This window comes from Amblyomma maculatum, chromosome 1, assembly GCF_055883805.1.
Source record: "Amblyomma maculatum isolate TAMU_Amacu chromosome 1, ASM5588380v1, whole genome shotgun sequence".
In the NCBI taxonomy this organism is placed as follows: domain Eukaryota; kingdom Metazoa; phylum Arthropoda; class Arachnida; order Ixodida; family Ixodidae; genus Amblyomma; species Amblyomma maculatum.
This window is the reverse complement of record NC_139344.1, coordinates 339,086,472-339,112,417: the sequence shown is the minus strand read 5'-3', so window position 1 is coordinate 339,112,417 and position 25,946 is coordinate 339,086,472. Positions and strand designations below refer to the sequence as shown.

Below are 25,946 nucleotides of genomic sequence, written 5' to 3'. Positions count from 1 at the left end.
GGACATTAAACACCACAAACCAAGCCAAACAAAATACTGGCCTCGGCGGCCAATTCTCGTTGGAAGAAAAGGCAAGGTGCCTGTATACTGCGCAATGCCAGCACACGCTAATCAACTTCAGGGGATCAAGATTTCTAGCGCACTCCCACTACAATGTCCTCATAGCCTGAGTCGTTTTGGGGCGTTAAACCCAATAAACTATAATTATACCCATAGCACAGCGGCAAAGTTCGAAGTGAGGAACCAGGTTTATAAGCCCCATTTATTCGGGGCTGAGGCCACATGTACAGATAAAATGCAATTAAATTCTAAATAGATAATTCTGGCTTTAATGCCACCAAATTCGGCAATGATATGTACAAGTGATAGTCAAAATATTGTCACGACTCAAGTCACGGGGAGCCGTGAAGGTACACGTAGCCGAGGACCCGAGAATAAGGTCGGCTTGTAGTTCCGATCACAGAGTCCAGCACCAGCGCGCCGCTCGTGCCAACAACCGCTTCGTCGTCGTCGGCGCCAAGCACGGCTGTCGCGCGGCGCTAATATATAGAACTATGTGTTTAGGCATACATAAAAATAGTGCTTTTGTACATCAAACTGGAGAATGCACCCAAGGTTAAAGATTCCAGGACGAAATTTTGAGAAGAAAGAGTACTCTTCTACTTCTATTGTGGTAAGGAAGAAATTTCTGTTTTACTGAAGCGTTCCCTTTTATACAATGTGTAGTACTACACTGTCACTGCAGCCAATGGTTGTACTGAATGCGAGGAGCTGTGCTGCGTTTTGCCACTGGTGTGGAATTTGTTGCTTTTTTGTTGTCCTTTTTTTTTTTGCTGCATCTTACTACAGACATATATTTGTAGCTGTGCAAGGATCGAGCCTAAGATTGCCAATTACATCATGCATACATACGTATGTAGTTCTAGTGCATTGAGCAAATTTAATGGATTCGAAAGTTAAAATGTCTGCTGTCCCCCATATTGGGGAGTAATTCTGCTATAGCTCATCAGCTCAATTACAATCAAGAGGACTATCCACAAACAAACATGTTGGATTGGGTAGCAGGCAATACATACATCGGTGACAATGATGATACCATTAATAATTAAGACCTTAATTTATTCGCCTAACTTTTGACCGTGGAGTATGAACTGAAATAAATATTGTTAGAAAATAACAAGCTCGTATCGTTTTTATTTTTTTTTTCAACTTGCATGTAGTGGTGTTTCCACTAGCAAACGCCTTTTAACCCAAGTCTGCTATTGAGAAGGCAGGGAAGTAGAAACGGTGTTATTCCTTGGCACGCATCTGGAATGGACAGAAAAATAACAGTGAGCTCATTATTGTGCGCAGGGAAAGAGTACTCAGCTAATACATTCCGCCATGTATCTTGAAAACGTGCAGGTCAGATCCCGACTTGCTATCAGTTACATTTATTTTTATTTTCTAGAATGAAGGAATCTGGGCTAAACTTTATAGAAACGGCTAAACAAGTACTCCAGAAACTTGTAAGCGAGACAAAGCAAAGAAATTGAATTAATTTGCAGATTCCAAATCGGTCGGTATGTGGCAGTGCCCTATACAAAAAAAAAAAGCGAAAACTTTTCGCATGTCAAAAGGAAAACAACATGTCATAATGTAATGTAAGAAACAGCAATAAAATGCAACATTCAGAGCAGAAACGGCTTACGCACTTACGTTTTCTTAGTAGGTCAAAACTTCCGGTGTTCAACCTTGTTAACAAGGACGATAGAGTGTAGTATAGGGCTAGTTTATTGTCGTACACTTGGTATAGATGCACATATTGTTTTTCTCTGTACCTTGACAGTAAAGCTGGAAGGTTTCTATGTAGTTTTGCACTAACGATTTTCGCATTTCGGTAGATTTTCAAGAATGTTGTATATTGTACGATTAATCTGAAATTATGCGAATAAAACACGAAAAATTATATTTCAAAACCAGCATAGTAGGACGTTAAGTTCAATTTGCAATGCATCGGACTGCTCCCTTTTTTTGACAGATGTAGTTTGGTCACCCTTGCGAAACATGTGGTACACCAGATTATGCAGCAGTATTGAAGAAGTAAAAATACTAATGCACTGTGAAGCAAAAGTTTACCTTTTGCTGGCGATTTATGTGTATCATTCTGGATATAGAGATTATTAGTCCGAGCAGCTCATGCATGTGTAAAGTTAATCAAAGATATATATTGAACCTGAACCTCTCTCTCTCTCTGTCTTCAGACACACCATCCCCTCCCTCGGCATTTCTCTCACCCTCGTGTTGTGTGTTCCGTTCCTCCGTCCTCGCCATAAAAATGCTTTTACGTACTGTAATCACCCTCCTTCAGTTTTTCGTATCACCACTCTGTGGTTGCGCATTGTTCGGCCAGTTACTTCTCTGTTGGTTCGGCACTCGTCATGACCTCTTTCTCTGGCAGTCGCCCTCCCAGTTCTTCCTGCTGTTACGTTTGGCCACCGACAAGTGCTGACGCGGCCACCGCATAGCAACAGGCAGAACCGCGAGCGGATCGGCCATTTCGACGCCGTTCATCGGCCGCGCAACGCTTCCTCCCGCGAACAAGTCTCAGCGTGATCCTACCACGCGCCAAATGTGTGTGCGTGCGTGTGTGTGCAAACGCCGGCCAAGCCTGGAGCTCATGAGAGAGTGCGCCGCCCTCGCCCGTCTGCAGGAGGTGGAGGAGATGCGTTCGGACCACCTGCGGTTGAGTCATCCCAACTTGCCCAGACTTGTTGGGCGCTCCATTTCCTGTGAAGGTTTACCCTTTCCCCGTGAACTGGAAAACCTATAAAAAGCAGCGGCCGACTCCGCTGAGAGAGAGACTACTTTGACGCGCCGTTGAGACTACGCTAGACACCAGCTGTGTGAACGTGTCTGTATTCTCTCCGGGTCAGCTTCTCTGCCCGCTACATCATGATGTTTTAATAAAGGTTGTTTCGTTAGAAGACGCCTCGTCTTTGCTGGCACCTTTGATGCCGTCCGCCGTCCACGGAGCCGCCAGGCCAACGCTACCGAGGGGCCGCGCGCCGAACGTAATAACTGGTGGCAGCGGTACGCTACTCAGGCGCTCGCGACCCCAAACCTAACACAGCGTGGAAGCCATCTTCTGGTGACGCATGCCTCGATTCTCGCCCTATCCTCAAGAAACCATGGTTTCTAATACTCTCCCTCTACCCTTCCTCTCCAATTCCCCACTTCGCCGCCTGCTAGCCGCCATTCACCAGACGGCCCAAGACGTTGCCGTGTTCCAGATGAGCCTGGCGGGTTGCGGGAGGCCGAGCATAATGTAACTGTCCACTAGTCACGCCGAACAGGTGCCTCAGAGCTACACTCTAAAAATGGAGTATCGAAATTTTATCGAAATTTAGTTAATGGAAATTTAGGTGGAAATTCGATATATCGAACTATGCGCCATGCCGTTGCCAGGGGTGATTCCACAATAATAGCGCAGTAATGATAACTTTGCTGCCCGCATGCAGCCTGGTCGGCTGAGTGTCCAACTTCTGGCAGTGCTAATGCTGTAAAGCCCATCCTCGTGGAAGCGTCCTTCGATCTGTCGTGCTTTCAACGCGACACTGCTGACATGCGTGAAGGCCGGCCTAGCTGCTCGAAGGCTTGCAGCGTCTCACATGCGCCCTGTTTCACTAATGACGCCGAAATGAACTGTACCCAATTTTAATTGAGTTATTACTGCGCTTATATTGCACCAGTGTCAAAATCAGACCTCTTATGATTAGCGATGACGTTTTATCAAAACGCCGTCCATTGTGGCGCAAAATGTGAGCCCCAGCTACAACGACACTCATTTCTGCAGGTGCTGCTAGGCGCGCGCCTCGCGGTGGGCGGTGTACTGCAAGTACGCCAGCGTGCAGTACGTCGCTGCAGGAAGCGGCCCGCTAAACTTGATATATCTTATAAACGCTTCTGGTTCACAGAGAAGCTCATCTCCTTCCCCGTTATTTTACATATCGAATTATCGGTATATAGAACTATTTGCGATCCATTTTGAGTTTGATATATCCGGGTTCGGCTGAACAGTAAAATTTCCACAATATAATGTCCACTAGATAACCGAATTCGGCCTGTCGTGAGTGTGTGCGTGCGTGCGTGCGTGCGCGTGTGTGTGTGTGTGTGTGTGTGTGTGTGTGTGTGTGTGTGTGTGTGTGTGTGTGTGTGTGTGTGTGTGTGTGTGTGTGTGTGTGTGTGTGTGTGTGTGTGTGTGTGTGTGTGTGTGTGTGCGTGTGTGTGTTGCGTCGCTTCCCTCTGTGCCGTCTCGATATGCAATTTTTGTTTGTTCACTATTTGGTCTGTAAATATGCCCCCCCCCCCCCCCCCCCCCCTAAATGCTGTCCTTGTCGTAGTACCTGCACTCCTGGTTGTTGTACTCGAAGCCCGTGGAGCACTCGCCTTCGCATGAGCACTGGCATGTTGTTGAATCCCACCTTCGGTCCGGTCCGCTACAAAGCTGCCTCTCTGCCAGGTTTGGACAGTGGCGCTCGAATTTTGGCAGCAGCAACATCTGCACGACATACAGTTCACATACACGGGCATGTCACGACAAGATGAAGGGTACTCGTTACACAACCACAACTGCAGGAAAAGCTTTATACAACTGGTCAGTAGCTGTTCACTTTTTTTCAGTAATTCTGTTCATTTCTATTAGTTTGAAGTGAAGCATGCAGGTACAAGGACAGCGCAGCTTGGACGAGGCAAGTTCGATTCATTCGTTTTCTCGACCGCTCGTTTCCCAGTGAGCGAAGCCCGCTCGACTCGGTTCCATTGAGAGCAGTAGTCGCCGTTTCCACGGCGCTCCGTCACGTATGGGAAAGGTACAGTACAGATTTTCTTAATTGAACGAGTAAAAGTACGCGAGAAAGACGGGACGTAAGAAACACGCAGGCCCAAACAAGGCGCAGACTTCCAACTAGTTTTATTCACAAAACATATAAGCTATATAAGCCAGCTGTTTCGTGAATAAAACTAGTTGGAAGCCTGCGCCTTGTTTGGGCCTGTGTGTTTCTTACGTCCCGTCTTTCTCGCGTACTTTTACTCGTTCAATTAATATGAACAAACTAGCCCTTCAGAGTGTATTACTTCAGATTTTCTTACTGCCAGTTCGGGAACAGTTCAATACAACTCGGAAATGAGGTTTCGCTTAACAGACTATTCCGATGTCTCAAAAGATTGTGTTTCATAAACGGATTATATTATTAGGCCTGCATTAGGATTGGCCTGTTTTTCTCATTTGCTGTCTCGGATGCGTGCCGGTGCGGCTGTGCATAAGCCAGAGGGAGTGGAGTGGTCACCTGTTGTGGGGCGGGCATGCAACTGCACTCAGCGTGCTTCTCCAGGTACTCTACAGCGCACTGGGCTTGGGGCCTTTCCGGTGTCATGTTCATTTTCATCACCTGAAAAAGACGTAGCAAAGGACTGATTGAATAAGGTCAGTCATTGTGCCTCCCGCGGTGGCTCAGTGGTTTTCGGCTGCAAGCGTTTCGCTTCAGATCACAATAATCAATGTATAAGAAATTCCGGCTTCGGCAGCCGCATTTAACGCTGACCCATTCCCTAAACAATGGCGTATGTGGTGCGCTGAAATCGGTGATTGAGCTGATATCGTCAAAAACAATTTCATATCTATCACTGTCACCCTCTGACCTTACCATCGGTGGACAACATGATTTCAGTGCGCCTTTAACGCGACAGCGTTGAACGGACTGTGAAAAGATTTGTCCGAATGATTGGTTTCCCTTCACTCGTCTCCGCAATATGGAACGTTTTGTGCTATCACAAAAATATACTTCTGCTTCTGAAAGCGTATTTTGTAAGCATTATTGAAGCGATTACAATAAACAAGCGGTGGTGTTCCGGGCGATTATTTTAAGCATTTACATGTATATTTTTAAAGCATGCATGCGATAAATACGTTGGTGTGCTCTGTACAGGTGCAATATAGAGCAATTCGGGCATTATGTTCATTATATAGCGCAATGGTTGCACGATTAATTTACTGAAATTATCCAATCAACTTTTCTTTTTTTAATTTAAGCGGTAAATTTGCGGGAAGAAGGCTGTCAGCATCGAAGGTGAGCCTAGTTTTTATATTTTCTTAGACGGCTTCCCACTGGATGTGAGTCAGTGCGCGCGCCGCTTGGTATTGTTGCCAAAATCATGTTAAATTTGCGTTGCGGAAAACCCATTCAATAAGCTTTCAAATACGTATCTTTTTGTCCGATAATCTGAGCTGCGTTTCCTAAGAACAGGCACTGAATGTACTGACATTTTATGCTGCACTGCTTTCAATATGACACTATAATTTTGCCCATAATATCAGAAACCCAAAAGTTAATTAGTTATTTCTAATTAACTAATCGTGTAATCATTATGGTCATTTATGCTATGCAACCCGCCTGCACGGCGCGTTGCACACCAGAGTACCTATTGCAGTTTTACGTTAATAGTCTCCGAACAGTTAAAAAGAATCACCTGGTATGTTACATCACAGAGGTAGAAAATTCCAGCCCTTGAGGATGCAAAGCGGGAGGGGGTTACAAGGCAAGGTGTCTCGTTACTAGGGAATGTATGAATCACACCGCGTTGCCGTTTCCGTCTTTCCCTCCTTCGCGTTTCCAAACACATGCGGTCAATAAGGAAGTTCGTTTGAAAGCATTGCAAGCAACTCCAGGAAGTAAACTACAAAGGAAACGAAAACGTAGTGTTACCAAGGTAGCTATAAACGTCATTTCATTTTTTTCCTTTGATCAAAGATTAATACATTTTTTGCCCTAATATTTTTTCTGTGACGTTTCCGAAACGTATAATGTTGCTGCAACTTGCATTGAGCATCAAAACAACAGAAACGCAACTTTTCCTACAATGGTAAAGTAACCCTGCAAGAGGCTACTTTGCCACTGCAGGCCCGCCGGTTATAAAAGTACACAGCTTAATTAACATTTGCTAAGGGCCAACACCATAAGCGACAGTTAAGTTCTGCAATACACTTTTCTAGAAGTGCACGAATTGGTTAAAACTTCAAGTTGGGCTAGTTGGTAATGGCTTGGTGGAATCATTTTGTTAGCGGTAAAAAAACACACGGACACAAAGAACACGATACACAAGGGACACCCGCTAGACTACAACTAGTTTTTACTGGACACATACCAAATTAAAAGCACCAAACTAAATTTGTGACGTGCAGAACCTGAGTCGCGTACACAATTCTGTTTGCCTGTTGCAAAGTATATAGAGGCCAAACTGGAAGGTGCGTGAATGACCGCATAAGAGAGCATCATAGAGCTGTTGAATCACTGGCCGGAAGATCGTAATTGGTGAAGCATTGCAAGAGTTGCGAAGATTGTTTTGCAGTATTTGATGTTACGTGCGTGATTAGTGTGGGAGCCCAGAAAGAGGAAAGGGAAGTTATTGAGTGGTGGTTTGTGGTGTTTAACGTCCCAAAGCAACTCAGGCTATGAGAGACGCCGTAGTGGAGGACTCCGGAAATTTCGACCACCTGGGGTTCTCGAACTTGCACCGACATCGCACAGCACACGGGCGCCTTGCTTTTCGCCTCCAGCGAAAAGCGGCCACTGAGGCCGGGATTCGATCCCACATCCTTGGGAACAGTAGTCGAGTGCCGTAACCACTGCGCCGCCCCGGCGGGGCAAGTTATTGAGTCCTTTCAAATTTACAAGGTGGGTGACATGTGTTAGCACTCCTTTCCTTGCGTTGGCAGAAAAAAAAAAAAAAAAACCTATTTTTAAATAGCATGCCATGCAGGAAAGGGGGGTTGCGGTGAGAACTTGTGTGAATGGCGTAGTACCTGCGTGTGTTCATGGATGGCTGTATAATGTCCAGTAGAATCTAGTTGCAGTCGAGCGGGTGTCCCTAGTGTGTCGTGTTCTTTGACCATGTGTATATATTTTTTTTTTACCGCTGACAAAATGATTCCACCATGCACGAAGTGGAACACGGGTGGAGACATAAACGGACACCGACACAGCGCTACCGTCATAAGAGCAGGAAGACTTAAAGAAGAACATTCAAGTCTCCTTTTGCGAGAGTAGCGCTGAGACAGTGTCCATTTCTATCTTCGCGTCCGTGTTCCACTTCGTGCCGTTCAATTCGAGGAATCATGCAGCATCTTCTCCATCAATCGATTATACAGATCCTGAAATACACTTCAATCAGAACATGAAAATGACTCGCCTCAGAAAGGATACTGTGGTGACAAGCTAGTCATTAACGAAGGGCATCCCGTTAGTAATAAGGATGAATGGGTGATAAGAAAGAAATTATAATAAAACAACGGAGGTGTGCAAACTGTGGCGGTCTCATTTAAGATATTTATATTGCCAGGTGCTGCTAGCTAAACGACTTGATAGAAAGGGTTCTGAGACTGAGTGCCTGAAAAATATTTCTAATGTTGTTCTGTAGTTCTCGTTTAGATAGAGTAATAACATCAAGAACAGAGTATTAAAATAATATTTGCAATGAACGTTAAAGTTTACGGTACAACTTGCAACTTTATATCAACGTTTAAAGCGTAGCAATAGCACGATGCTCCCTCAAATGTTACTGTTTTTGAACTCTATATTTAGCGTTAATTTCAACATCAAAATAGCGTTTCTATATAACCCGCTAGCATTGCAGCAATTTATATCAGTATTTAGCATTATGTTAATATTCGATGCTACGTGGGAAGCTGTTGGCCACTGTGCACCAGCTAAAAGCTAAACGGCAGATATGCGTGTGCACCTGCACTTCGACGACTTGCGGGGGCGCACTGGGCTGGCAGGAACGACCCCCCTCGTGGCACCAGCCCTCGCAGCGCTCCATCTCCACCATCCGCGGTAAGCGCAGGATCTCGGTCGAAACAGGAGGCAGCTTCACGAAGCGCTTGCGCGGTTGGCACATGGTGCGCTTGTCCGCTTCCACCACGTCCGGAGCAGAGCACGGGAATCTCTTATAACTCGGCGCGGCTGCATAAGCCCAAAGGAGATGCGGCCGTTGTGTGGTTAAATGTGAAAATTCGTCAAGCTTGATGTTCTCTCTCTCTCTCTCTCTAACACACACACACACACACACACACACACACACACACACACACACACACACACACACACACACACACACACACACACACACACACACACACACACACACACACACACACACACACACACACGCACGCACGCACGCACGCACGCACGCACGCACGCACGCACGCACGCACGCACGCACACACACACACACACACACACACACACACACACACACACACACACACACACACACACACACACACACACACACACACACACACACACACACACACACACACACACACACACACACACACACACACACACACACACACACACACACACACACACACACACACACACACACACACACACACACACACTTTAACCGCCTGATGCTGCCACTGTAAAATCGAGGCTTTTTCGGGAGATGGGTTTTGTAACATTTCAGCCGTGAATAGACCGATCTCACAGACCGATCGTCGCATGCGCCGGTTTCCCGGAAGTTGCACCGCCGCCATGTTGTTGCAGTCAGCTGGCCAGGGCGCGCACACGCAACTGCACTACTGCAATCTCTGATCCACACGAACTTACCGCACATTTCTCACACTTCACCGCCGAGAAACATTTATCAAGTCATTACTTTATAAAACTGCACTCGAAAATTTTGTTTCTTGTAGTGTTCATAGGCTATCTTTACAGTCCGATACAAGAAGCTGTGTCAGTACAAACGTTTACACAAAAAAATGAGCAATGCATTGTAAAAAGATGCGTTCTCCTCGGGATTATGCTAATTCATTGAAGCGATGCATTAAGCGAAGCATTTTGCTTTTTAGCAAACAAGAAAGGAGAGCGGCGGAGGGGGGGGGGGGGACTTAAGCTGCACCTTTAAGGGTATGCCGCGAGTACGTTTAATTCACACACATGGACGATGTTTTCTCACTTTCTAATTTCTTTTTAAATTTGAAGTCTTCTTTTTGGCTTTCCATTCTCAGCAGTTTGAGCCACTTCAACGCATTTTTCATTTTATCAATCATGTAAGTAAAATAATCTATCACTTATACGCTCAAGATTTTCTTAATTAGCATTATCAAGCATTACTTCTCACTCTGAGCATTTTGACACCTTCGAAACACCTTTTTGCAAATATTTTAGTTTTTTCGTTAATTTCACAAGTAATCAGCTAAATACGATTATTTTATTGACTAGTCATCGGCTATCGCACACCAGTCATATATCCCTAGCACGGTAGCACCACAAATTACTATGATACGATTATATTTTTTTGCGCAGCCTCAGATTATTTCTGACAGGCGGTGCCGAAAATTACTACGACGACTACGACGCTGACGGCTTTTCGACCGAGTAAGCTGTACAAACTATCGCTGAATATATAATTCTAGTTCTTTGACTGTGTCTTTTGCTCCTGATAAATGCTCCAAAAACGTCAGGATTGAATTTTTACGAATGCACTCTTGCACAAACGAGCTAAAATCGCTCTGAAACGCGGCGCGCAGGCGCTCCGTGCGGCTGCAGCGGCTGGTTGACTACGTGTACCAACATGCATTAATTGACGTCATGAAACCGGCCGATGAGATCTGTCTATTGTCACACGCGGTTCTGATTTTGGTGCTGTTTTTTTTTTTTTCGGCAGTATGTCTGTATTTCCGTAGAGTTGCGCGATAAAAAGTTTAGGGGATACTTGTTGAGAAGTAATAGCAGATCCTGGCTCCTCTCCAACCAATCAGCCCACCACAGCTCTCTGTTGTACCACGTGACCAGTGCGACCACCATCTCGACCATTTCACGTGGTCTTATGATGTCACGGAGCTCGTCTACATACTGATCAGCGAATTTTATGACATACGATGCAGCCGGACGACGTCAGGTATTTTCCATTTAAACACTTGCCATTCCCAGCTTGATTATAGAGATTAAACCTGTGCCCAGCTGCAAGGGTTCAGGGCTTACCACACCGTTCAAGGTGAAACAGGTTTTTGTAGCGAAAGCTACATCTCGCGCATTTTGCGGTGCCTGAAAAAGAGCGGCAGTGCGCATGTGCCAAGAAAAGTTTTTTCCACAAGTGCGCCGCGTGTTCCGCCGCTGGCTGCACTCTATCAGAGGAGAAGGTCATCACAGCCTCCCAGCAGATGCGCGCGCTGACGCGGAGAGGTGAAGGGTAGTTTCCTCCCTGCGCACGCTCGCGCCGCAGAGAGCTGACCGAGTGGAACATTAAAACGTCTGACGGCATCGCATGCACACGTCATAGAGCTCATTCTACCTAGAACGCCGGTGAACTTTGATCAGTTCAACGGAACGCTAGTTGTGTTCGATGCAATAGTCGGTCGCTCACAGTCAAAGCTTTCGCTCCACATTTGGTTCCGCAGCGTTGAACCCCTCCATTTTATTTATTTTGTTCTATGTGGAATCAGTGTTTCCATTTCTACAAAGTATGATATACATAAGGTTTATTTCAGCGCTTTTATATGCTTCGTTTCACGAAAGACATAAGTAAATGTTGATTAAACGCGTTTGGCTCAGCGCCGCATGGCTTAAGGCGACAGAGCTGAGCTGAAGTTGCCTTTATAAGGCGTAATTTCACACAATCGAAAGTAATAAGCAACCATACAAGAAACGTTAATTTAATCACATTCGTAAAGCCGGAGCAAAACTTGTGCTAGGTGGGTCAAAATAAAAACACGCCATTGCTGAAGGTTACAAAATTCAGTCATTTTATTTATAAATGTGATGCATTCAGCGCATACTTCGCGCAGTCTAACGGCGCCATGTCAGCGCAAATTCGGCCCACGATTGATTTAAAGGGCGTTACAGTAATGCCTCAACCAAAGGTGTGGATAATACAGTCCATGAACCGCACCGCGGCACGCCAGTTATATATGTCCCTGAGGTCTCAGCAAGGCCGGAGAACGCAGACCCCCTGACAGAAGTAAACGGGATATCACGATCCAGAGGATGACTCACCGAATACATCTTCGTAGTCGTGCCAGTCCAAGCCGTTACCCCAGTAACCATTTGTCGCCTGCGTGACACAATCGAGGAACCCATGGGGATGAGCAAACACAGGTGGCCGCTGAGAATAGCAGTTTGGTCGTTCCATACATTCATTTGGTCCTCTATGCATGCCTCTAGTCACCGTGCTTTTACTCACTGAATGTGTCACCATCATCATGAACCTGACTATATATACTACCATCGAAGTGCATATCCTGTCGTACACCTCCAATTAACCTGGTGTTGGGCTTGCTGCGACCATACTTCCCCCGCAAATTTCCGAATTTAATCCACCCGCCTAACCCTCGGCGGCCCCCTGTTATACCTTGCCTGCGCAGAATCTGACCTTCTGCCCATTTCTTCTTGGTATCAGTTCAGTTCAGTTCAGGCGTTCAGTCGTGTCCGACTCTTCGTGACCCTATGGACCATGTCACGCCACGCTTTCCGGTCTCTCACTATCTTCTTAACATCACATAGCTTCATCTGCAATGCCTCGAGAATGCCATCTAACCATCGCGTTCGCTGCCTACCCCTTCTCCGGCGACCCTCAACCTTTCCCATCATCAAATCTTTCTCCAGCGACTCCTCTCTTCTCATCAGATGACCAAAGTAGCTGAGCTTTAACTTTAGAATTTGACCCTCCAATGAGCAGTCAGGGTTTATGGTCGACAATATCGACTGATTTGATCTTCTGGCAGTAAGGAACTCTTAAGAGTCTTCGCCAGCACCACAATTCAAACGCGTCAATTCTTCGGCGGTCAGCCTTTTTCACAGTCCAACTCTCGCATCCATACATCACAACTGGAAAGACCATAGCGCGGGTTATACGGATCTTGGTTGGCAGACTAATGTCTCTGCTCTTTACTAGGCGGTCAAGGCTAACCATTGCTCTCTTTCCCAGAAGCAGGCGTCTCCTAATTTCATGGCTGCAGTCTCCTTCCGAGGTAATCTTGGCGCCCAAGAACAGAAAATCTGTCACAGCTTCCACTTCTTGTCCATTGATGCTCCAGGACTTGATAGGGCAAGACGCCATGATCTTCGTCTTTTTAATGTTCAGTTTAAGCCCAAACTTCTCACTCTCTTCTTGTACGCGCATCAGAAGTCTCTTGAGTTCCACTTCACTTTCTGCCATTAAAGTGGTATCATCCGCATATCTAAGGTTGTTGATACGTTTTCCAGCTATCTTCACTCCAGCTGAAGACTCGTCCAGACCGGCCTTCCTCATGATGCACTCTGCATATAGGTTAAATAGGCAGGGCGACAGTATGCAGCCTTGCCTCACCCCTTTCTCAATCGGAAACCAATCAGTAAGACCATGCCCAGTTCTGACAGTGGCCTCTTGCCCTTCATAAAGGTTCCTGAGGAGACAGATGAGGTGAATTGGAACTCCCATCTCTTGGAGAGCTTGCCACAATCTGCTGTGATCTACGCAGTCAAACGCTTTCGCATAATCAATAAAGCAGAAGTAAATGGGTTTCTGGAACTCCCTTGCTTTTTCCATGGTCCAGCGAAGGTTGGCAATTTGGTCTCTAGTTCCTCTGCCCTTGCGAAACCCAGCTTGCACGTCCGGAAGCTCCCGATCCACATACTGCTGCAGCCTACCTTGCAGGATTTTTAACATCACCTTGCTAGCATGCGAAATAAGCGCGATCGTGCGGTAGTTGGAACAATCTTTGGCACTGCCTTTCTTTGGAATGGGGATGTAAACTGACCTCCTCCAATCCTGTGGCCACTGCAGGGTTGTCCAAATCTTTTGACATAATGTATGCAGTGTGTTAATAGCGTCATGGTTGAGGTTTTGAAGCAACTCAGCTGGAGTACCATCAATTCCGCTAGCTTTGTTCTTAGCAAGGCTGGCTAAGGCCCATTCAACTTCACTCTTCAGGATGCCCGGCTCGAGATCAGTAATCACAACCGTCCTATGTTGGGTTTGCACATCCGGGTCCTTCTTGTACAGTTCTTCTGTGTATTCCTGCCACCTCTTCTTTATCTCTGAGACTTCAGTGAGGTCCTTGCCTCGTTTGTCCTTTATCACGCCCAGCTTAGCACAGAAGCTTCCTTTGATATCTTTGATTGTCTTATACAGAGCTCTTGTGTTCCTGAATCGGCTGTTGTCCTCAACTGCTTGACACTGTATGTTCAGGAAGGCATTCTTATCTCTCCTTGCTATTTTCTGAAAATCCGCATTGAGAACCTTGTATCTTTCTCTTTCCCCCATACCTTTTGCCATCCTCCTTTCCTCAGCTATTTGCAAAGCCTCTTCAGATAACCAGTTTGCTTTTTTGCATTTCTTTTGCTTTGGAACTACCTTAGTAGCAACTTCTTGTATTATATCACGAACATCAGTCCACATCTCTTCGGGCTCTTTGTCTTCTAGATCTAATTCTTGAAATCGATTCCTCACTTCCACAGCATATTCTAATGGAATCTGATCCAGATCATACCTGAAAGGCCTTCTAGTTTTCTGCGTTTTCCTCAATCGAAGCTTAATTTTGGCAACAAGAAGCTGATGATCGGTGCCACAATCGGCCCCAGGCCTTGTTTTTACTGCTTGTATAGCGCTTCTCCATCTCTGCCGGCAAATAATATAATCGATCTGATTCCTGTACAGACCATCCGGTGAAATCCATGTGTACAGGCGCCTCTTGTGCTGTTGAAAATGAGTATTCGCTATGGTCAGGTTGTTTTCTTGACAGAACTCTACTAGCCTCTGCCCAGCTTCATTTGGCTCACCAAGACCGAACTTGCCTGTAATTCCGGATATTTCTTCACTCCCTACCTTAGCATTCCAGTCTCCTATGAGAAAAACGACGTCTTATGATGGGGTGCGGTCTAAAAGGCATTGTAGGTCCGCATAAAATCTCTCAACGTCAGCTTCTTCAGCAGCAGTGGTCGGTGCATAGACTTGGATAACTGTTATGTTGAAAGGGTGACCTTGGATCCGAAGTGAAATCATTCGGTCGTTTTTGGGGTTGTACCCTAGCACTGCTTTGCCCATTCTTCTGTTTACTATGAGAGCGACCCCATTCCTTCTCTTGGATTCGTGCCCACAATAAAAGACATAATGGTCGCCGGAGTTAAATTCTCCCATTCCGGTCCACTTGAGCTCGCTGATACCCAAGATATCAATGTTCAATCTGTCCATTTCTCGCTTGACGATATCCAGTTTACCTTGCGCCATAGATCTTACATTCCATGTTGCTATGTGATATATCTCCTTGCAACATCGGACTTTCCGGTCGCTTCCCGACACATCCACAACTGAGCGTCCTTTTGGCTTTAGCCCAGCCGCTTCATTCGTCCTGGAGCTACTAGGAATCGCCCTTTGTTCATCCCCAGTAACATGTGGGACGCCTTCCAACCTGGGGGGCTCATCTTCCGGCGCCATATCGATAATGGTATTGTGACTGGCCATAGGGTTTTCTTGGCAGGAAATACTGGAGTGGGTTGCCATTACCTTCTCCAGTGAATCACATTTTGTCAGAACTCTCTGCCGTGACCTGTCTATCTTGGGTGGCCCTACACAGCAGAGCTCACGACTTCGTCGAGTTTCGCACGCCCCTCCGCCACGACAAGGCAGTGATCCATGAAGGGGTGGTATCAGTTAGAATGTGTCATAAACTCGGGCGTTTGCTCCCTGACCCACTCTGAATGCTTCCTGTCTCTTAAACCTGTCATTTTCCTTCTCATAGCTCCCTGCGTTGTCCTCAGTATAACCTTCTTCAGCTTCCACGGTACCGGTAAGATATAGCTGATACACTTTCCTTTCAAGCAAACTTCATTCATGACCTTAGAATATCTGCCAAATGCGCTTACCCGCATTCTTATTCTTGTAATTATTTCCCTTTAGTGAATACAATTCGCGGTCACTACCTGCTCTAAGTAGATGTGTTTCTCTGCCGCTTTCATTCTATTGCTACCTAGTATAAACTGCTGTTCCGGTCCAAAATTTCAGATTTTAGGATATTTTAGAAGATCTTGAAACATTACTCTACGCTAGTGCTAACTAACTTTAAGGCCCGCTGTTCTCGGTCTTTCTAAGTCATTGACTGTGTTCTGAAATTCATCCTCTGGGTTACAAGCACGGAAATGTCATCCGATAATCGGAGTACGTAGTATATCTACTCTCAAATACAAGTTGCGCATTAATAATGACCCGTTATGTCAAGTTTGTTCATATAAATGCTATGGACAGAAGTTCTTGACCAGTAGTTTAGTCTTTAATTAGCAACTTTGAGAAATCATGTTCTTTGCATAGTTCAGCGGCAAAAGAATCTTTATTTTACCTTAATTCCCATTCATCTGCAGTAAATGATCCTCGAATGTATGTTGAAACCTATAAAGGATTTTCATATATGTTCAATCCAAAAACAACTGCGGAGCTTTATAAACTAAAATAAATACAAGAAACCTTGTGAAATCCATAATCACAAACAGTCTATAGTTCATAGTTCATACCGTAAGAGGCTTTTGAGCATTATGGGTACAGCATTCCTTTCTCGTCGCCTCCTAACCGACTTGACGTACAACTCAATATATATGCGGGTCAGGACAGCCTTCTTAGCTATGTCGCATATATACAGGATACGGCCAGAGGCTTGACACATTCTGAACTTACCTCGTAGGATTGAATAGGCGCAAGCTGCTCGAGAAACTCGCGGTAGAGTTCTTCGCGTGAAAAACGCAAATCAGCTCCGGCAAAGGCAGTCGCCAGAGCGTACACGACTAGCACCAGCCATGCCGCCGTCATGTTGTATACCAACAGCACTGAAGCTTATCTGCTCATCCACTCTGCCCGGTTACCGGACGTCGACGCGTCGTCGTTTTATGCACCGGGAAATACGGGGGCGCAGGAACTTCGGCTGCAACCGGACGATGTGTTGCCGTGCTTCCGAGTCAATTGATACATTCTCGTCTTATCCGGCTGCGTCGGTTCAGAAATAACACGCTGCTGATTTGTTCGTCAAAGTTTGATCCGCGTATATTTTTATTTATTTATTATTATTTTTTTTTTTGTGAGCAACGCAGGCACACTGCAAGACCCTGGTTGGCAAACAGAAAACTAGTCAGCCAGTCATTTACCTTGTGTTATCGGCTCGCGCTGTAATCATCCTTCAGGCCCTACCCCACCATCATCGTCCTCAATGCCCGGGCAACAGGTCGCGCTTGCGCTTCATAGATAGCGGTAATTTGTGCAAGAATTCGTTCGTTTCAGCCTTTTAAAAACGCGTCCAGAACTCGCTAGTTACAAACGCAGGTTCTTTATTCTTTGCTATGAAGATCACGCTATAAACCTCCATTTCTACGGGCTGACTAAAGAGCCAGTGTGACCGAACAAAAACATTAGGTTCAAGCATCGCTTACATAATGGTGTCTATATAGCCATGCACACGAAATCTCCAAGAGCATATGTACGTGGCCTCAACGTGACGCTTGTCATAGTGTTTTTTGGAGTGGAGCTGCGAGGACAAAGTGCGCAAGTGGGCCAGGAGAGAAGGGTCTTTTTGAGGGGAGTATAGGGGAAGATGGGGTAAAAAAGAGTGCGGGGTATCCTGACGTTGAGCAAGTATAGAAAGGGTAATGCCCGGTGAACTCATGCCCCGTTGTGCGTGTTCGTCACAACTGGGAACACGGCGTCCCAATCTTCGCGGTCCGATGCGATATAAATGGAAAGCATGTTGGTGAATATGCGGTTTGTGCGCTCAGCATGACCATTGCTCCGGGCAAGTCAACGCCAACTTTTTAAAGGTGGCTTCACCGGTTGCAGAAGGCCTGCAGGAAGAGTGGCGCGAAACGTGAGGCGCTTACATTGGTCACAGCTGGCGACATTTTGTGGTCTTATACAGTTTAGGCCAGTACAAGCGCTGCCTAAATCTGTGCAGCGTACGGGAAGCCCAAGGTTACCCGTTGCGATATCGTCATACATGGCATGCAGCTCACCATTTCGGAGACTTTTCGGAACAACCATGCAAACGCACGGATGCACCATCAGCCGAGAAATTCTTCATGTAGTCCATCTTTCATAATAAACGGTGTAGAACGGGCTCCTATGTCGGCTGCAGCAAAAAAAAAAATGTTGCAGATTGAGTTCATTTTGTTGCACTCGACGAAAGGTCTCTCCGTTTGGAAATTGCTTAGACTGTGAACCCGAACATTCTTCGAAGAACTCTTCTCCGGTAATTTTGACAACGGATGTCGCGACAAGCAGTCGGTTTCACTCTGGCGGCGACCCCCTTTTGTACGCAACGGAAAAGTATATTCCTGCAGGCGCAAGGCCCGACGTGCCAGATGACCGATGAATCACGTAGACATATGAACAAGCACAGGGAGGGACGATCGATCACAATCGTAAACAAACGTTCATACAGGTACTGGCGGAACTTGTGGACTACAAAGACAACAACTAGACATTCCAGTTCAGCTACGGTGTTAAGATGCGACACGCATACTGGGGAGGAGCAATGTACGCTCGGAAACGGAAGGATCAGCGCGGTCGGTATACAGAAAAATTGCTGCTGGCGAAGAGAAGTTGGCGGCTGCATGGTGCGTGCGTCTTGGAAGCAGGATGGGCTGTCGTGGGGAAGAGCGCGCAAATCAACTGCGTGGACAAAAGCGGGAGATGTGTCCGCCGCGGCCGCAACTGTAACAGACCGGCGCCTCTTGGATATATCGTAGGAAGAGACCGGAGGAGTCTGAGTCGACCGATAATACGCTTCAAACGCATGTCGAAATGTTTCACATGGTATGTCTTTGTATGGTTTCCAGGCAGACTGATTGGGGTCGAACAATCTGGAAAAAGAAGACCCAATCGTGTCCGCCTTGACCAGTGTGTCCGGCAGCTCGCCATAGGGAGTGGGCTGTATCATACATGCATCCATGGCTGAGGCAAACGTCGACGCTGGTGACATTCGTTACATTAGAAAGTCGGCCAAACTTTGGGGAAATCTGCGTCGACTTTAGTGCCTCAAACGCATGACACGTTGATAATGCGCCAGCCAGTCCTCTACCTTGTCACCGGACTTGCCAGTAAAGGTGCGGGGTTCCCGATTGCCTAGCCAAGCACTGGGTTTTTCACGAGTTGCGCCTGAGCCTCTTGAGTTAGCAGGACACTGGCTTCTTATCAGAGGGGTGACAACACAGCTATAAGCACGCGTCCAGGCGCTTGACGGAGTTGTCTCGTTGACAACAAATGAAGAATGAAGGTTAGCTCGCAGCGAAGGGGAGGTACCTGGCGAGGTGTGTTGTCGACCAGTAGAGCGGAGTCGGCGCGGACCCAATGATATTTTAAAGAAGCGCTTAAAATTTAAGAGCTGGGTTCCTTAATGGGATACGTGCCGTGGATGTTTGAACTGTTTCGCGAGCCGCGGCTCGCTTTTTGAACCCTTTTTGGTCGCCGTTCAGAAACGTCGCCAATATCCCTGTGGGTCATTTGTTAGAAGGGCTGCTGACGGATTGCACATCGGGAGTACGTGCAAACGGGACTTGTCGGAGACAAAGGGGTACCGACAGAGATGGATGCCGACTTCGGACCAAGAGGTGTGTGCCTCCGTGGGCGCCACTCGGACGCCGTGAGCAGCCTTACGCCTTTGATCAAGTCGATGATCCTTGTGAGTGGCGGCATCAGGGGTTAAACGGAAAAACATTGGGGGAGCATGAGAGCAGGTGCGCTCACGACCACGGTTAAAACTTTTGTTCCCCACTGCTTACGGCCAGCAGGGCCCAGGGGCCACCCTCAGTGCATCGTTTGTGAACGCAGCAGCTCTGTTTATTGTTTTCCGCCCCTGATTTTGAGCGAGTATGATATCTTTACAAGAGGAAAGCAGGCATGGCTTTGTGGAAGGCACTCAGTGTTTACGAGGGACACCATGAGTTCCAGCGTGCCATTGACAGTTTCGAATTTTAATTCTGCCGTTCTGCTCGGCTGTGTGGAGTTCTTTTTCTGAATGGTTACGACCTGCGACTGTGAATGTTGAGAAAGTGATTTCTGGTGCGAAGCAAGGGATTAATGGCCTGACCGGAGTGAGCTCCGGTGAGGCTAAATGTTGAACGATGCCAGGGCGTCGTGTGATTAGAGCCGCGTTAGTTCCACTCTGGCCTAGTGTAACCTGCCAATCTGACCCGTGAATACAAGTATCATTAGTATCCGATGTTATTCATTTCTTTTGCTGCAACGTGTCGCCGGGACAACGAACTATCGGGAACCCCATCGGAACCACGATCAATACCATCAATCATTCATCAAGAAACCAGATATCCCTCGAAAATTTAACTGAGCACCGGTACCCTTCACTATGACAACCCTCCCTTCTTTCTCTAAGGAGAAAGAGTTGTCATGGTGGAGGGCACCCGACAAAACTAGACCGCCTGGGGATGTGTAACCGACCACTGCGCTGATGTACTAGGGTTCCAACCTTAACGCCGAGAGTTGCGTTTCGGTGGAGGCGAAACAGAGAGGCGTCGTGTGCTGTGTGATGTCAGTTGTTGCGACTATAAGATGAAAGAAACGAAAATTCACGAGTCTGGGAACGATAATGTGCACATTGCGCAGTGGACAACTCAATACCTATCGAACCTTCTTTATGCAATGACTCCTGATTTTCCCCTCGCAGTCGAACGTCATTCTCATCCAAGAATTTTGTCCAAATACCACTCATGCGCTTTAGCTCAAATTTGTATCAGGACTCGTAATTTTTAACAGATAGGGACTTTCGTGCCCCGAACTTTATTTTGGGTTACCTAAGCACCTGCCTACCTGGCCTCATACTCAGGCATATTTGACCCCGCACACATGACTATTTACAATACCTCAAATTCCGCTACCCGGAAGGTTACAAGCACCAGTAATCCCCCATACCAGATCTTACGGTGGGTCGCACGTTGCAATATGGCACTTGGCAGGTTACAGGCCAGAAAAGGCTAATAAGACGACCACTAAATTATTATAAAGTGGCCTTTTTTTTAATGTGTTTTGCCGTATTTTCGAAACCGAGCTTTTAAATTGTGCCTTTCAACGCTCGCCAACCTTTGTCATTCTATCGAATCCTGCTGTTTGAGCGAAGTTGGCAATCAAACTCGGCAATTAAAAGACAGCACAGGAAGGGAGCAAACGGGGCCTCTTCCAAAGAGAAAGACTCAGCATACTTGTACGGCGTGACCTGCAAAGCGCTGGAGTAACCGCACAATTCGCAACAGAGCGTCGAACAACTGCAGCTGGAGAATAATCGTGCTTTATTATATCAAGCCCACAAATAGCTATTAAGCATACCAGCAAGATGTGCAACACAGTCAGCAGTGGACAATATATGGAAGTTACCTATTCGCGCGCGTAATGCAGACTGCACATGCTGACGGAAGCTCACGTGTGAAAGTCCCGTACGAAGCAATGTAGTGTGACACCAATGATATCGAGTCCTCGCTTTCTGACGGCGCGTCAGTCCTCCACATTCTGCGAGCTCGGTTTTTCCAAGCGCTTTGAAAGAAACGAAAAGCGTAACACAACAGCGCAACAAGATATAGCGCTGGCCGCACGTAGAACGAGAAAAGGACGCAATTACGAAACTGGGAAGTATCCTACCTGATAGCAATGACTGAGAAGCAACTTACACGCAAGAGGAAAGCTTTTTAACCAACACTTTTCTGGACAAGTGAGCTAACTTCGTACCACTCTCGAGCGCACCATTGCCGGCAGCGTTACGGTAGCGATAAAAAGCTGCTTCGCTGAGTTCTTCGCAAGCACACAGCAAGGCCTGCAAAGTCTCACCAATACCGATGCAACAATAAAGGGCACGCAACAAGAGTGTTGCAAAATTTAAAATAAAATGAAGTGTTTTATTAAAATACCATAATTCATAGAGCAAGGTAAAACAACCCTCCCTGTTAAAAAAGAAGAAAAAAGGCAAAACATATTTATTATTCTTATGTTAATGCATAGCTTCTCAATTTGTAGAATTTCTTTATTTGCTTGTTTGGCCCCGAACCTCTTGCTGTGCTGCCTTCGCGCTAAAACCGCTTTTTGAGCCTAGCCATAGAGTACGCCCAGCATTCGCCACCCCTCTATTTCCGACATGGCAGTGCCACCGATCGCACAGAGCGACGAAAGAAGTTGCCGCAATTGTATATCGGCAGGGGCCCGTGGGGATAGAGATTTCCATTGAGGAACAAAAAACCGGGTAGTGGCTCTGTCGGACAGGATGAAACGTTGATGTCGGACATAAGCCGAAATAGGATGCCGTTATCACAGCAGCTGGGTGCTGCAGTCGTCGCAGTGGCGAAGGAAATGGCGAGCAGGGCAGCGAAAAGCGCGTTTGCAGCGATGGCAACCATTTGCATGGCGAATACGGGAGAATTTGTGACTTGTGCGGGAGCGCAATCAATAAAAATTGTAGGAGAGCATAGGATAATGTGACCATTGAACATCTGCCAGCTTTTGCTATATGAGGGAACAAGTGCGTCAACCACTCTTCAGGATACGACTTTGCTACAGGAAATTTGCTGAACAGCCTAAGTGAAGAGACATACTCTGTGGTTTCCTTGAACTTACATACATTAGAATGAAAGGTTAAAGGTCAGATGCCTGGTGCTGGCTGCACACAATTACCTGGCTTGATATGCCCTCCCTTATAAGGACGAACATTCGGACTCACGGGAATGTGCAGAGAGTAGAACATATGCTGCATGCCCAATTGCAACTGTAAACATGATGCAAAATAAAAGCACATCTTCTGACAGCTGCTAGCTAAATCTTAAATTTGCTTTCGTTTCCTTCAATGTTTCGAGCTTTAATTAAAACCCATGAATGTAGTGCTTAATTTATGCTGTTTGATTGTTGCCAAAACAAAAATAGAACATCCCTGTGTGGATAAAACCTTCCATTTCATTGAAGCCATGATTACAATGAGAGAAGAAGTCATCAATCACGCCAGTGGCCAGAGCTCTTGCTTCTTGAAATGCTTCGTGGAGGCAACGGTTTCCGGACAGTAACAGAACTTAGCCCCCATGCTATCGTGTGTGAATGCCAATGGAAAGCATAACACGGATGAGTTCTAGAAATCTTGCTCTTTGGCCGGGCTAGTACGCACTCTTGTAAATATATACATTGAAGTCAGGAAAAACGTCAAACCACTTCAGGCTTAGGGTTCATCCTTTCGTTTTTGTTCCTTGGATGCTGAGTCGTTTCTTTTCAAATGTTTTCTTTGTCCAGTCTCCTAGAGCGGGGGTCTGAAATATAATACCAATTTACAGAAATCTGCGTTTCATCCTCTTGTAACACTGTACGAAGACATGAAAACTGGCGACAAATCCTGTCAGTACAATTTTAATGAAATATAAAATAAATTATTACATGGCCTGGCTTTGCCACACTACTGCGAACCATTACTTGATAACTGATGATCAACCGTTGAAGTCATTAATTTATGAAAGAAATGTGCAGTAAGAATGATTGTGACTGACAAACTTGGGTAATTTAATGATGGTTACTGGAGGTACAACTTGTGGCGAATTGAAAAGAAGTGCTCCTGATGATGCTTAAGGAACTTTTGTTCATGCACATGATTATCACAAAGTCAGCATCTGGATTAAATTATTAAGATAATGCAAAACAAATACGCCGCTAAGTCAGCACATCTACATTGAGAATTGAAGCTGTTACAGTAGTCTGCTTTCAATAGACATTTTCACTACACACATGGCGCACCCAGAAAGGCGAGCGTATGCTCACAGTAATCCCCCATCGATCACCCGAACGTCCCAAAGCGACTCAGGCTATGAGAGACGCCGTAGTGGAGGACTGCGAAAAAAGTGCACTGATATCGCGCAGCACATGGGCGCCTTGCTTTTCGCCCCCATCGAAAAGCGGCCATATATATATATATATATATATATATATATATATATATATATATATATATATATATATATATATATATATATATATATATATATATATATATATATATATATATATATATATATATATATATATATATATATATTGTGAAAGAAGGCCAGATCGAGACGTCAAAGTCGTGACGGCAAGGCAAGGTACGCCGTGTCAGCGTTTTAATCTGATGGAGAACCCAGGCGCGTGCTGGAGCCGGCGCCGCGGGACGATGACGATGGTATGTACAAAAGAAAGAAGAAGATTATGGTATGTACAAATGAAAGAAGATCCGTGGAAGGCTCACGATATATTATATATATATATATATATATATATATATATATATATATATATATATATTTAAATTAATGACTTCAACTGTTGATCGTCAGTTATCAAGTGATGGTTCGTAGTAGTGTGGCAAAGTCAGGCCATGTAATAACTTTTTTTTATTTTTCATTAAAATTGCACTGACAGGATTTGTCACCAGTCTCCATGTCTTCGTATAGTTTTACAAAAGGATGAAACACTGAGCAACGTTGAAATTCGGGCTTGTTGGTTCATACTTCGAAGCAATAGCGCAGAAAACAGGGGACAAAGATCAAGTAGACACACACAGCGCTGCGTGTCTGCTTGATCTTTGTCCCTTGTCTTTTGCGCTATTGCTCCGAAGGATGAAACACTGACTTTTGTAAATTGGTATTATATATCAGACCCCGGCTCCAGGAGACAAATAAAACATTTGAAAAGAAACGACGCAACATCCAAGGGACGAAAAAGAAAGGATGAACCCTAAGCCTGAAGTCTGTTGACGTTTCTCCTGACTTCAAGGTATATGTTTACAGGAATACGTACGGGGGGACCCGGCCAAAGAGCAAGATTTCTAGAACTCATCTGTGTTCTATGCTTTACCTTTGCATTTACACACTATAGTATGTGGGCTAAGCTCTGTGTCCATTACCCATTAGCATATTTACTGTGCAGAAGCCGTTGCCCACCTCTACGAAGCATTTCAAGAAGCAAGAGCTCTGGCGCGATTGATGACTACAATTCTCATTGTAATCATGGCTTCAACGAAATGGAAGGTTTTATCCAGACAGGGATGTTCTATTTTTGTTTTAGCAACAATCAAACAGCATAAATTAAGCACTATATTCTTGGGCTTTAATTAAAGCTCGAAACATTGAAGGAAATGAAAGCAAATTTTTGATTTAGCTCGCAGGTTTCAGAAGATGTGCGTTTATTTTGCATCCTGTTTACGATTGCAACAGGGTATGCAGCGTATGCTGTTGTGATAAAGGCATCCTATTTCTTCTTACGCCCGACATCAACGCTTCATCCTGTCCGACAGCGCCACTACCCGGTTTTCCGTTCTTCAATGGAAAACCCTATCCCCAGTCTTCACCTGCCGATAGAAAACTACTGCAACGTCCGTCGCCGCTCTGTGGGATCGGTGGCAGCGCCATGGCAGAAGTAGACTGGTCGCAAAGGCTGGGCCCAAAAGCGGTTCAGCACGAATGCAACACAGCCACAGGTTCGGGGGCAAAACACTCAAATTAAGAAATTCTACAATTGAGAACCTATATGCGCTAACACAAGAATAATAAATATGTTTTACTTTTTTTCTTTCCTTTTAGCGAGGAGGGTTGTTTTACCTTGCTTTTTGAAACAGGTATGGTATTAAACACTTCATTTTATTTTTAATTTGGAACACTCTTGTTGCGTCCCCTTTATTGCATTGATGAAAGTTTGCAGGTCTTGCCAACGTTACGTTGGGTCTTGCTGGGTGCTTGCGAAGGAGGTAATATGGGGTGCTTGCGAAGGAAGCCATATATAATTGGTTCACAGGAAGGGAAAGGCGCAGTATCTGTCACACTTGCTCTGTGGACACCTGAACCGCGCTGTAAGGGAAGGGAGGAAGGTGGGAGTGAAATTGGAAAGAGAGAAAGGGGAGCCGTAGTGGAGGGCTACGGAGTAATTTCGACCACCTG

General features: G+C 45.8%; 1 protein-coding gene across 2 annotated transcripts; it reads right to left on the bottom strand.

Moving 5' to 3' along the window:
• Nucleotides 1-1,028: 1,028 nt before the first annotated feature.
• On the bottom strand, nucleotides 1,029-16,897 carry LOC146207555 (vascular endothelial growth factor A-like). Of its 2 annotated transcripts, none has more exons than XM_084587123.1 (6): nucleotides 16,693-16,897; nucleotides 12,045-12,102; nucleotides 8,776-8,999; nucleotides 5,328-5,429; nucleotides 4,429-4,540; nucleotides 1,029-1,308 (listed from the first exon to the last, which is right to left on the bottom strand). In XM_084587123.1, exons 1-6 carry the CDS (start codon nucleotides 16,822-16,824, stop codon nucleotides 1,232-1,234), a joined length of 705 nt encoding a protein of 234 aa, XP_084443249.1. In that variant the 5' UTR covers nucleotides 16,825-16,897; the 3' UTR covers nucleotides 1,029-1,231. The 2 variants fall into 2 exon arrangements, with proteins under 2 accessions (XP_084443249.1, XP_084443248.1); XM_084587122.1 differs by having other exon boundaries at nucleotides 4,386-4,540; nucleotides 16,693-16,894.
• Between the last annotated feature and the right edge of the window lie 9,049 nt (nucleotides 16,898-25,946).